Source organism: Emys orbicularis, chromosome 5, assembly GCF_028017835.1.
Source record: "Emys orbicularis isolate rEmyOrb1 chromosome 5, rEmyOrb1.hap1, whole genome shotgun sequence".
NCBI lineage: Eukaryota > Metazoa > Chordata > Testudines > Emydidae > Emys > Emys orbicularis.
In genome coordinates, this window is record NC_088687.1 from 123021264 (window position 1) to 123035726 (window position 14463).

At 38.7% G+C, this 14463-nt stretch overlaps 1 protein-coding gene across 1 annotated transcript in view; it reads left to right on the forward strand.

The window, feature by feature from the left end:
• Positions 1-14463, forward strand: part of SH3TC1 (SH3 domain and tetratricopeptide repeats 1) — a 43833-nt gene that overhangs the window by 12213 nt on the left and 17157 nt on the right. Inside the window, exons 4-10 of the mRNA XM_065405420.1 lie at positions 3092-3197; positions 5176-5334; positions 6466-6643; positions 8604-8677; positions 10438-10633; positions 11743-11876; positions 14305-14346. Of these exons, the coding sequence (XP_065261492.1) occupies positions 3092-3197; positions 5176-5334; positions 6466-6643; positions 8604-8677; positions 10438-10633; positions 11743-11876; positions 14305-14346 (889 nt within the window). The remainder of the gene's footprint in view (positions 1-3091; positions 3198-5175; positions 5335-6465; positions 6644-8603; positions 8678-10437; positions 10634-11742; positions 11877-14304; positions 14347-14463) is intronic.

Here is a 14463-nt window from a genome sequence, read left to right on the forward strand (position 1 = left end):
TCCTGTAATATGGGTTTGCATTATGGGTGGGCTCCTCATCAGACCCTGGATAAGAATATCCCCAAGTATTGGGATACTATAGATTTGGGTCCAAACATATATACTCAATAGCATCAGTTTCAAAAATTATTTCAATCATCATCATTTCATGCTGGTGGAATGATAACTATTGGATCTTCTGTGGCTGTCTTCTGCATGGTTGATGTTCTCACTATCCATTATAATATGGATTCCCCAACTCTCTCACTAACAAGTCAAACACTGAAATCTTCATGATTGAGTTAATAGTATCCATTTCACATTACTACTCTGCTATTGTTACTTCTGCAGACTTTACAACCTGTTTTCTTGCTAGACTGCTTTGATGCATGGTTCTCGGGGGGGGGGGGGGGGCGGGGAAACTACTGTACACAAATGACTGGATTTTAAGGCACTGCTAGTGTTTAAGAACAGATTTAGGGAAAGGACTGTCAGAAAAGCAAGATTTATAATGCCAAGTTTACTTATAAAATGGTGAATTTGTTTTAATATTGAGTAATGCAGGATGCCTAGAGCAGTGTTTTTCAACCACTGTTCCACGGCACACTAGTGTGCCGCGAGATGTTGCCTGGTGTGCCGTGGGAAAAAAATATTAAACCATGCTTGAATGTCGGAACTGGTTACTAAAATTTTTGAATCCCACCACTGATGTTAAGGACTATAAATAGCTCAGAATATCAGCTTTGTGTTCAGCCAAACAGGCCCAGGTTGCGCACTGAATAAAGTATTTTATAATTTTTCATATTTCTGTTTACTTACTATTTCATAATAAAGTAATTATAAAATACTTTCTTTGTGTTTATTTGATTCCTATTCAAGAGAATTACTTTATATATAGTCAATATAGGCACAGAGTTAAATTTTTTAACATTTTCTAATGGTGGTGTGCCTCGTGATTTTTTTCATGAAACAAGTGTGCCTTTGCCCAAAAAAAGGTTGAAAAACACTGGCCTAGAGGTTGTGATATTTCAGCCTTTGTAGGCAATTTATTAATGGATTTTGGTCACAGAAGACTGTAATTCCTCTTGTATTAGTATTTAATCAGGTGTAGAGACTAGAATACATAGATCTATGTGCAGATGAGAGGGACCATCTAGGAATATGAGGCTTCAGTTTTTTAAAGAGACAGCGGTATTTTTTTGTAATCCATTTATGTTATGTAAATGAAAAATAACATAAATTGTGTGTAAATTGATGGAATATTTTCCAAGATATTGAAATGAGTAAAATACTACTACTACCTAGTTCTCATATAGCACTTTTCATTGGAAGACTTCAAAGTGCTTTTCAAAGGAGGTCAGTACTCTTTTATTAAGGAACAGTGGGTGAAATGTTATCTGGCATAGGTTGTGTTCAACATACCTTTGTGTGTCAGTTTCTTTACAGAATTAATAATCTTTGAATCACAGATGTGTAGGACTGGAAGGGATCTCATTAGGCCATCTAGTCCAGTCCCCTGCACTCAAGGCAGGACTAAGTAATAACTAGACCATTCCTGACAGGTGTTTGTCTAACCTGTTCATAAAAACCTCCAGTGACGGAGATTCCACAACCTCCCTAGATAATTTGTTTAAGGGCTTAACCACCCTGACAGTTAGGAAGTTTTTCCTAATGTCCAACCTAAACCACCTTCATAATTAATTACCTCATTAAAAAACTTTTTTTTTTCCATAAACCTTACTGCAAATTTGTGACCAGACAAAGCCATAGGTTACTTTGAAGAGTAGGTGATGTACTGTGCTCTCCATATTCTGACACATGTTCCATTAAAATGCTGCTTTACTAGAACATTAAGGATGAGGATGCAACAATTGGGAAGCAACAGAGGTAGTAAACTCAACCTTAATTCTCATTCTTGTGTGTGCACTGTGATAAAGGGTCACTTCCTCAGCTGACAGGGCCGGCTCTAACTTTTTTGCCGCCCCAAGCAAAAAAAAAAAAGAGCGCCGCCCCGCCGTAACGCTCCCGCTCACGCCACGCCGCCCAAGCCCCCGCCCCCCCCGAATGCCGCGCTGCCCGAAGCCCTCCCCCCCCGAACGCCGCCTGGTGGAAACAAAAACAAACAAACAAAACCCCTCCAGCGCTGCCCCGCCGAACCAAAAAAACAAACAAACCCGAGCGCTGCCCCGCCCCAAGGTGCTGCCCCAAGCACGTGCTTGGTTGGCTGGTGCCTGAAGCCGGCCCTGTCAGCTGAGGCTCTAGCCCACCATTTTAAAATATCTTATAGTGGAAAGGTAATCATGCTCTGTAATAAGACTGCTGGCTAGAAATTGCTAGAATACTGTATCTCCATTAGCTTATAGGGGGTCTCCTGCAGTGCTGTGTAGCCCTTACCTTCATAACTGCAGACATGGTTTACATACTGCTCCAACACAACTTATGAGAAAGAGAGCCCAGCCTTGTTCATGCCTAGTCTTATTCATGGTGCACCTTTTATTGTGGGTTTTCATAGTAACATTAACTCCCCTAAAAGGCACAGGTGTAATATTATTATTATTATTATTATTATTATTATTTATTATTTATTAAGCTTTTAAATGTGTACACACACACACACGATCAGATTCTGGTTTCAGTTACACTGGTGTAAATTGGAGTAACTGTTCATTTCTGTAGGCAAAGGAAGCTTAACTAAATTTTCTGCAAGAAAACAACAAACTAAAACACTCTTATTCTGAATTTTACTGTAATGGAATTTTATAGTTGCCAATGTAGCTTTAGAGTATAGATGAGAAATCTGTCCACAGTATACATTTAAGTGAATGTTTATGACCCAAACAGGTAGCTAAAGGTATTGGATGAAATCCTGGCTCCAGTGAAGCCAATGGAAGTTTTGCCATTGATGTTAGTGGAGTCTGTATTTTTTCATCTATTCTGTATGTGTAATGTGGATGAGTAACTGACACTATGAAGAACCTTAGCTTTTTAATTTTCTGATTTTGTGTGTGTTTAGATAAACATTTTTTCTTGCATTTAATGACTAATATACCTTAATGAATCTATTATTACCTGTAAGATTATAATAAAATAATGTGTTTGCTTGCTTTGTTAGGAGCTGTCTGCCAGACTGTTGTCTATTCACAGTGACCAAGACCTAATAGTGGTGACATTTAAAACATTTGAAGAAATATGGAAGTTTTTAACCTACTATTCCCTTGGTAAAGCAATTTCATCCATAGGACTGTTCAATATTTTTGTTGTATTTTTATTGCAGACATAACTTTTTGATTAGCTGGAAACAATTGTTGAAAGGGATTAGCAAGATAAAAGCATTGGTTCTTAATGTATAATTTTGATTGTTTTAAAGCAATACTATCTATCTGAGATACTTATAGCCCTCCCCCCACATCTGAGTACCTGAGTCTTTTATGTCTTCACAACACCCTTTGAGGTAGGGAAGTACGATTATCCTCATTTTGCAGATGAGGTGCAGATAAGGGGGGGAGGGATATTTCAGTGGTTTGAGCACTGGCCTGCTAAACCCAGGGTTGTGAGTTCAATCCTTGAGGGGGCCACTGGGGCAAAAAATCAGTACTTGGTCCTGCTAGTGAAGGCAGGGGGCTGGACTTGATGACCTTTCAGGGTCCCTTCCAATTCTATGAGATAGGTATATCTCCATAAATGAAATGACTTACCCAAGATATCTGTAGCAGAACCAGGAATTGAACCCTGGTCTCCCATGTCCCAAACTAGAACCCTAATCACTGGATCAAGCCTCCATCTTCCTAATACAGCCTTTCCCAAGGAGATTTAATTATCCTATTAACAGCCGCATCTTCAAGAAAAAACTAATTCTTGTCACATAGCATGATTCTAGGGCTGATATTCTAGTTCACATGCATGCATAATTATTCAGCTAGCTTCCAAAGCGGACATTCGAATATAGGCCTTGCATGCCTTCCATGTTCTAAACTCAATTTCAATTCAATTAACTCTGTAAAATGGTATCATCTCTATGTCCTATTGCATTTAGTGAGAGTTTTAAGATATAAGGCATACAAGATTCAGAATATAGAAATGATTAGCTCTTTGGGTCTGCCAGATTAATCTCTGACAACACAATGGAAAGTTTTATATAGGAAATTAAAGGCAATTTTTCAAACATGTCCATGTTTTTTTCGTTGCCTACATATTTGGGTGCTTAAGTTCAGTAACTTAGAACCAGATTTTTAAGAGATGTTGACCACTACCAATTCCAGCTGAAAGGTGTTCGGCACCTCTGGAATCAGGCTCTAGATATCTCAAATTTTGACCCTTGAAAATCTGGGCCTTAGGCCTGATTCTGAGAGCTGCTGAACACAGGTAGCTTCCATTGACTTTAACTGGAGTTTTGGGAGCTCCACACCTCTTAGGTGTCTGAAGTTGAGCATCCAATATTGGAGGATTAAGTAAGTGGTGAGAGAATCCTGCAGGGAAATATGTCAGGGATAGAAAATCCCATGAGGTTTCCCATCTAGAGAACTTCATTTGTAGACATATAGTTTTGCTCGGTTTATTCATGATCCTGATACCAATGTATTTGTTCTCGAGTCTTGAATTCTGCACAGTTAGGGATGGAAAAATGTTAGGAAGAAGTTGGGAACTGATGACAGGACTTGTTGCAGTGGTAGTAAAAGTCTAGTAAGGTGAAGAAAGACAAGAGGATTAGGCACTGCTGGCTAATGGGCTGGCAAGACCTTTGTGAACAGCACATATCATGAGGCACTGAGCAGCTGACTATGCAAAATACTCTTTGATTAGAACTGACATTTCCCCCATCAATATTTGGACTTCATGGCCTTTTCTTAAATGCATCTCTTACATATTTGCTGCTATTTGCAAATTGCTATTTGTTGGCAGTAGAAATAAATGAAAATCTTAAAATTCACTGCTACTCCTACTGAGCAGATACTACGATGAATAAATCAGCATCGATCCATTCATGTCTCTTATGTGTATATCCTTGAGTCTGTCATAATTCTTCTTGATGTCAATGAGAGTTGTGCATGTGCATTTTGCCAACACTGCAATCCAACAGCAGTTAGACATTGTATTTTAAGCAATAATTTGGATTGTTGGACTGCTAACCACCATTTATTGCCTTTTGGAGAAGTCTGTGTTAATTTAATTAAAGAGACCACCTTAATTTTTTACTAGGTTTTATAAATCACTGCATGGAGAATTTGTTGCTAGATCAGTCTTTCTGGCTCTGTTCCCAAGAAGAGAATGAGGATAAACAAGAAGAAACTGGAATTGAAGTCTGTATAAATGAAGAGTCTCTAAATTTGATGTACAGAGGTCTCTTAATACAGGAAGGTAAGGAAGATTGTATTTGAAAAAGGATAACTATATACAAACAAGTGTAGTCCCCATTGCCTCTTAAAAATTTTGTTTTTGAAAATATAAGAGTGAAATGTTGGGGTTTAATCCATTTCCAGTGAAATCAATGGAAGCCTTTCCACTGATTTCATTGGGCTTGAATCAGACGCTAACTGCATCAGAATGTATGCAGAAAGCGAGTTGGAACAAAAACCATAATATTGTACAAAGTTAGAAGAATCTTGAATCTTTTTAGAAGTATTAGCAGTAAATAGCATAAATAGCTGCAGAACATTTTTTAAAATTTTTTTTCTTCTACTAGCCCCATAAATAAACATACCTAGGAATGTTAAAAACCTCCTGACTTTAAAAATATATGACCCATATTCTGCAACCCTTATTCACATGAGTACTATCATTGACACCAATGAGTTAGCAAGGATTGCAAAATCAGGTCCTCGGGCACTATATAACCTAGTGTGTCTTAAGTCCTTTGATGCCTTCTAACGTTACAATTTAAAAGAATTCTACAGTTAATAGTAGTTGTTGACTCTGCTCCACATTTTGCACATACACCTCTACCTCAATATAACGCGGTCGTGGGGAACCAAAAATCCCTACCGTGTTATAGGTGAAACGCCGTTATATCAGGGTAGCGGTGGCAGGGCTCCGGCGGTGATTTAAAGAGCTCCAGGCTCCGGCCGCTGCAGGGAGCCCGGGCCCTTTAAATTGCCAGCCGAGCCCTGCTGCCGCAGCCCCGGGGTAGCGGCGGCGGGGCTCCGGTGATGATTTAAAGGGCCCTGGGGATCCCTGCAGCAGCCGGAGCCCTGGAACCTTTAAAGTGCCACCGGAGCCCCGCTGCTACCGCGCTATATGCGAACCCGTGTTCTATCGGGTTGTGTTATAGCGGGGTAGAGGTGTATAAATTTCATTTTAGTTTGCATTAAATTCACTCTGGCTAATAAACATTTAGAATTTAAAAATATCTGTTTAAAATTGTGATTAAAAATAGTCTTCTGAATAATATCAATTAAAATGGTCATTCTAGATGCTTGTGTTAAAAGCCACATGTGACATTAAAACAATTCAATCTCTGTAAAATATGAAATATATTTATTTCTTTTTAAGGAACTTTCTTTGTCTTATGTCCTGACAATCTCGTAAGAGAGACAATGGCTGCAGACATGGAAGTGAAAGTTTATCAAGAGAACAGAAGAGTTACTGAAGACATCTCAGGTGGATCGCTGGGTGATGACCTGACCTTATTGGCTAAACCTGCTGCAGAGACTTTGATCCCTTTTCATCAGTAGGCACCTGACTTCAGTTTCTATTTCATATGTATAAGAATATGTGTATTTATATACAGGCATTTTGTAGCTGGCTTTGGAGGGTTCCCTCCTTCTTTATTCAGGAGTGCCACAGGTCTCTCAAGTATCAGAGGGGTAGCCGTGTTAGTCTGAATCTGTAAAAAGCAACAGAGAGTCCTGTGGCACCTTTAAGACTAACAGAAGTATTGGGAGCATAAGCTTTCGTGGGTAAGAACCTCACTTCTTCAGATGCAAGTGAAGGTTCTTACCCACGAAAGCTTATGCTCCCAATACTTCTGTTAGTCTTAAAGGTGCCACAGGACCCTCTGTTGCTTTTTACAGGTCTCTCACTCATTTCCTTCTTAAGTTCCACACCAAGTCAGATAAATAAGTGCTGATGCCATAGTGCAGTATTAAGGGAGATGGTTTACTAGGTTTTGTATTGGATATTAATTCAACGTCCCTTCTGTCTGACTCTGGTGGCTATCCACTTGGATGTTTAAGGATGCAATGGAAATGACATAGGTTTTGAAAAGCTCTGGAGTGGTGTCCAAGTGATGAGCATTTTTCACTTTCAAAATACCAAAACGTGGAAAAAAAATAGTTTTCACTTGCATCATCTTAGTCGGGAAGGGTTGCTGGCCCTTTACCTCACTCCAGCTTCTTTGGCAGGTGGCAGTCAAGCTCCTTTCTGCAGTCTCTTTGGGGATCAGCCCAGGGTCACTAATCCCTAAATTCAGGTGAGTGGGATCAGCATCGGTGCTCAATTTGTGCCAATGCTGAGTCCCAGCACCTCTAGGCTTGGCAATTTATAGCCCTGGCACCTCTTTCATTACAAATTAAGCACTGATCAGCAGAGAACCACTCTATTGGTGCTGCTGGCCCATAGAGATCTGAGGCTGAAACAGGGACCATCAGTTGGTGTCAGTGGTTACTAAGAAATCCCAGGAAATAGGTCTGACCCCTAGAAGAAAAGCAGAAATGCTGTGTTTTGTTTTTTGTTTTTATGACCGGCTGAAGGAGCACACCTAAAATACAGCCTCTTTATCTAGAAAAACAAGTCAAAGCAAATCAAAATGGCTTCTGCTGACCCTCCTGAGCGAATGGGTTAGTTGAACCAATCAGCAAAGCAAAACAAATACCATTTGACTTCATTCATGTAACCCATCCCAGCTGATACTCACAATATGAAATATATTCGTAAAATATAGTTGAAACTTTCACAGATAATTGAGCCTATCTTTCCCTTTGACAAAAAAGGGATTATTATTATTACTATTACTAATTTATCATGGACTAGGCCGCATTGTGCTAGGCACTGCACAAATACAGAACAAAACAACAGTCCCTGCCCCAAAGAGCTAAAGAGTTGTACATGAGCCACGGCATTTTTACTAAAGTTCTGCAAACTTTAAAACAAGGAAATGCGTAAAGTGTTAAATTTCACATTGAATGTCTTAGCCCAGCTCTATTATATGACTAAATTCAGCTATTGCTGCGTAGTTAACTTGCCATATTGAATAATTTAATGCTGTGGTCATCAATACCTTTTTTGAGGTAGAGCTGGTAATCAAATATGCATCAAAACAAAATTTCAACCAAGAATTAGGAAAAAATAGTGGAAAATTTTGTGATTTCCCCCCCCCCTTCCCACCCCCCCCCAGCTCCCCTTTCTTCTTCCAGCCAGCTGTACCTGTAATGAGTGCTCAACAATGACACGGTTTGCATAATCAAGAAATGGACAGAATATCATTCATTATATTTCCAGCCTCCTTCAGATTCTATGGTGCTCAGTTACCACACTGATAAATGTCATATGTATTTAAAGTGTATAGGCATAAGCACTGAAATGAATACAAGTTTGGAGAAACAGAAGTTTAGAATATCCCTGCCACTATGTAAACCTTCTAGGGAGGTGTTTCAGATACTTATTCCAGTGCCCTTTTTTCCTTCCTCTAGATGGTTTCTTAAAGTATACTCTGATCCTGTTAATTTTGCTAGCAAAATGGAGTCTAAATGCAGCAAGAAAATAGGTAAGAAACTCTATCTAAACTTTTGCATCTCATTTTATAGATATTTAAACAGCATTCTATAAATTCCCAGAGCTAGATTTTTACAGGGTTTGGTAATGTTCGCACCTTCTCATTTAGCTGTACTAGAATAGCAAAATTGCCATAGCAATTATGGTGCTGTAATATAGGAGGGCTGGCATAAATCTCTGCCTATAACTATATTTAAGCATGGCATATCTACTGAGCATTTTTCATCCAGAAGTGCTTTACAGGCAATCGCCATGTGTCTAATTAATGTCTAGCAATGATGTCTAGCATGTGTCTAAACTCTGAAGGTCTATCGTCTTGACTTTTTCAATTTTATTTTATTGTTTTTCTCATAAATATTCATTCATATTTCAAGGCACCTATATCAAGTAGATAAATAATATAATACAGTCAAAAGAAATGTATTAATAAACTATTCCATAGGCCTGACATTTAAAGTTTGTAAAGAAAAGAAGGAATATTGGAAATTGAAAGCATTTATATATAATGAACACATGTGCATGCGTGCGCAGGTGCGTGCACCACACACACACACACACACACACACACACACACACACACACACACACACACACACACACACACACACACACATTTTTGTCTCAAACAGCCACAGCAGTCCATGTAGCATGTGATCAGTTATTTTCTAACTATGGTTTATTTTGTTTTCCATTCTTTGACTTATCCCAATCATTATAATTCTAGACTAACATAGTCCTAGATCTATTTAACAGGTATGACATGCATGGATTCACATTTATTTACTATAGAACAAATCCTGGTGCCCTTAGGCAAAATATCAGTGTCACCAAAAGACCTGTAGCTTTGGCAACTAGAAACCAATACTAGAGGGATTTTATTGTAGATAATATCTGAGAATAATAAGAGCACTAGTAATTACTGGATTGATTGGAAGGAAGCAGAAAAGACTCTATTTTAATGTTTGTTTTTGAAATTTGAAATCTTAAAAACATGTCAATCAGCTCACAAGCTTTTCAAAAAATGGAGGAAAGAGGGGATTAAATTTTTTAACATCTTTCTAGATTTTTTAAAATTATGAAATTTTCAATTTTTTGATCTATTGATTAACACCAGGGCCAGTTAGCATCCCTCAGACATGTCGTGGTCAGGACAGTGTCCAGAGGAACCAATCACTGTTCCAGACCTAAGAAAACAGCATCATGCTGTATTTAACTCTAAATAATACACATTTATGATGTTAGATGCATCTATATAACATTGGGCATTGCCTATGTGGGGATATTTAGATTGCAAATTGCAGTCCCATCCCCATTGTTGTTTGGACCATACCAGCTCCTGCTTCAACAGGGTTTACTGTAACCTCCTTCTGGAGATTTTCTTTCTATCAAACTCACAAGCGGGTATTGCAAAATCTATTCACCCCTTCTTTGCTAGTCTGTTACAAAAGTAGGTAAATGACCATTATGTTCACCTTTCAACCAGGTGGAATTTTGAATACATTTTAAATACTGTTTTATACGGGTTGAAGGACTTTATACAATACTGAAGTGCTCTAAGCAACAATTGCTTGCTTTAAAGCATCAAAAAGTAATAAATCTCTCCTCACCATGAGTGCAATTCACAGCAATGCCAGGACTGTCTTTGGCCATAATATTCTCCCTCATTATGCTGAGTCACCATGATGTTAAATGCTTATGTAGCCATATTATCATATTCTCAAATTAATGTATCTGCAAAACCTTATTATGCAGCTACGGGATCTTCTCGAGCAGTGATTAGTTTTGCAAGTGCGGTGCCTGAAGAGATTAGCTTCCAGAGTGGAGACAAAATTGAAATAATTGGCTACTTCGTAGAATGCCTGGAGTGGTTTGTTGGAAGGCATATGTTGACGGGTCAAATTGGTTTTGTAAAGACCAGCCACGTTAAACCTGACGCCTCTGGAACTGAGTAAGTACTATGTGCATAATATTTTAAACAATGAATGTAAAGGGGCACAGTAAAATGTTTTTTAAGTCTTTTAATATACTTTTTGTTTGTAAAACTCTTTATGGAGAGAGTTTCCATTGTGTGACATACACTTGTATAAACAAACACAAACAAAGAAAACTGCAGCATAAGCTGCTTCTCTTCCATTAGTAACCCAGATCCAAATGTGAGCAGTTCCTTTTGTCCCAGAAGGCACATCGTACCCACTTGGTTCAGTCTATTTTTTCCTTGCCACGGGTCTTTCCATTTCAGTAGTCTCCACACTCAGTAACTCCAGTGATCCATGTTAGACAGAGGCATCCAAGCCTCAACCGAGGACCACTCTGGTAACCTGGCAGTGGCCTGAGGGTAACTCCTAACTTTCCTAGGATAGATTGCAAACACTTCTATTCTGAGGTGCAGTCTGTGGGCACTGCAGGCTGTATCATCTTGAACTGAGTGGAGCTCATTGATTCAAACGTATGGAGGGTTTGCACATGGAAACAGTATGCTTATAAAACTTGCAGGTGCAACTTTTGAGGCCCATTTGGAAATTTGGCCCTTAAAGATTACTGGAAAAGCAATATCATGATACAGGCAATCTTACCACAATGAATGACTGTTGTAATAAAATGCTACCATGATACAGGAATATTGATAAAACTTGCTTTGATGTGCTTGAAAAGGGATTACCAGCATGCACAATTGACATTATCAATACACATTTGCATGCACAGTTACCAATATCAATTTTGTACACACAACAATTGATTCTATGATAATGCAAAGATTTCCATAATTTCCTGTAACAAGCACAAATTATAATAAACCTGGGATGGTTTGTTAGCAGGGTTTAAACCTGGGATCTTCAGCTCTGCAGCTCAGACCTATGACACTTGAACTAAAAGAGTTAGTCATTTAGCTGGTAGCAGTAGTAGGCTGATATCCTCTAGTGGGCAAGCTAATAAAGGGGGACACGGTGCATGTTATGTCTGTGTGCTGCATAAGCCAAATATACTAATAATGCAAAGGAATAAGATATAAGAAATGTGATAATAGCTGTTGTTCAAACTTACTATTCCCTTTTGTAGACAACAAAATCTGGATTTTCTTGATGAGGAAGAGAGAACTTTTTTTGCAAAAGAAAGAAATGTTGTGGAAGAGGATGTGGTGCATTTATTGAAGCAAACATCAAACACAGAAGTTTGCACTGTGTATAGAGTAGGTAAGGATAGGTTCTATTCTTTGAGGGATGGATTCTCTCCTCAGGATGCATGCATAGTTCCCATTACTCCTCAGTTATTTGTATTGATTCTTTCTATATCTCAGTGAGACATTTTCCCCATTTATAGGCATTTTGACTTTTATTGGCAGGTGCATTTATATCATAGAAATTTCATATGGAAAGTCCTTTTAGATCATCTACACAAGTCTCCTGCTGACGCAAGACTGTCACTGCAGGGTATTCACCCATTCTTTTTTGTGCACTTTTGAGTGACTCAAACAATGTGGCTCCAACATGCCCCCAAGAAACGGTTTCACAGTTAAATCGATCTTGCAGCTTTAAAATGTTATAGGATGCTGCATTATAAAAGATGCAATGCATACAGCCAAATACTGTATTGTATTGTTCTCAGTTAAGGTCGAATACTAATGCAAACACACACCTCTATGCTTGAATGAGCTTTCAAAGTGTAGAAAAATAGCTATAATCTGTCAGTTCAAAGAAATAACATTCTCTTTCTCATAGCACTGGCATTTTTGATGTAAAGTCATTATTATTATAGAAGCCCTCTCACTTTTCCATACACAGATAGAAACAATAGGGGGCCATTCTCCTCCCACTTTGCTAGGAACAAAAATTGTAGGCCATACTGACAAGATGGGGGACTCTATCCTGGGAAGCAATGACTTTGGAAAAGATTTGGAGGTGGTGGTGGATAAGTGGCTGAACATGACCTCCCGGTGCAATGCGGTGGCCAAAAGGGCTAATGCAATCCTCAGATACATAAACAGGGGAATCTCCAGTAGGAGTAGAGGTTATTTTACCTCTGCATTTGTCACTGGTGCAACCACTGCTTGAATACTGTGTCCAGTTCTGAAAGGAGGTTGATAAATTGGAGAAGTTTCACAGAAGAGCCATGAGAACATGTCTTATAGTGTGTTGGGGGAGGGGGAGGCTTGTTGCATCGGAGTCCAGTGGTATTATCCAGTGGTGGGAGTCTGTGGAGCTGGTAGTAGGGGAACCCAGGCTCTCCCTGCTCCACTGGGGCCCTGTGACTGGCAGGTCGGATATACAGCCTGGGGGCGGACGCCATCAAGTCTGCTCCCTGGGTCACTTCGCACCTCAGCCTCTGTCCTTCCAAAGTCAAAACAGGGCCTGTTTATGGACTCGTAGGGTGGAGGGGAAGGAGGGGTTCTCCCTGACCGTGATCTGGAGGCTCTTCTTCAATAGCAGCCTGCTGTTCCTGGTCTCCACAGAGCCTTCAGCAGCAGGACCTGGTTTGGGTAGTGTGGAGCTCCTGCAGTCTCTCTGACACTGTTGTTATTACAGAATCCATGACCATGGTATATAGTTTTTTAGACACACACACACACACACACACACACACACACACACACACACACACACACACACACACACACACACACACAATATTTGTGCATTTATGCACAAAAGAATCATAAGGGATACACAACAAAGCAAATACTGCAAGTACCAGTATAAAACCATTAATTAGCTCAACATGTCATTCTAAATGGCTTCTAAAATAAAAAAGTTTCAAACCTGCTTTAACATGATAGCTCCATGAGTCTATATTTTAGACTTTCAGCCATTTCCTTCACTCTTAGCAGCTTTATGTTGCATTTAGCATGTGAAGGACAATGAAGTCGTTCATTATAATGTGAGTAACTGAATTTCATCAGAAACATCAATAGAAGAATATGCAATCAAACAAATTATCCTACAGGAATTGATATAAGCCAGAACTTGTTAAGGAACCAGATACCAATACCAGTTATGGAGGTTGTTTGCAATTGATTAGAAATCCTTTGTGGAAGATTTGATGGTCTGTTCTACATAATATGACCATTCTTAGCTCTTCTTTAGATGTGCTCTGTTAAACACACATAGCATTTAAATCTGGATTATGAATATGGCTGTTAGAAAATATATGGGTTATAATGTGCTAATGCTATAACATAGTGTTTTTTGGGTTATACTGCATTCTAGGGGAGAGCTTTATATTTTTACACTGTCCAGTCATAGATACCAAAAATATATTCTAATATTACCAATAGATTAGTTTAGATATTGTGTAATGCAACAGCAACCTGCTTTAACTCCAGTCAGTTTTACTTTTATAGCTGTACACTGCCATATGTTCAGGCAGAGGTACAGTTACTCTTAAATATTACATGTTGTGCCATGAACATGAATGATTGTAATAGTGTAGAAGAAGTGAATCATAAGCATAGGAGTAGCTCACCAGTGAACTAAGCTTTTTGTTAATTTTTACAAGTTTATATCAATGATCCATTCTTTTTAACATCCATAACACACCTGAAATACTGTACGTAGAAAGGATTAAATAGTCCTGCTGGAGAAAAGACAGGGTATAATTACTGGTGCTATTTTCATTTTCTTTTAGACAGATTAGAAGAATTAGAATTTCAGAACCCTCAAGAACAAGGTAAAATGTATAATATATTTTATATTATTTTTGATCATCTTAGGTCTTTGTTTCTGATCTTAATGTAGGAAAATTAATAGGTTTTCATATTTTAAAATTGTTGTTTCTGTTTGGTAT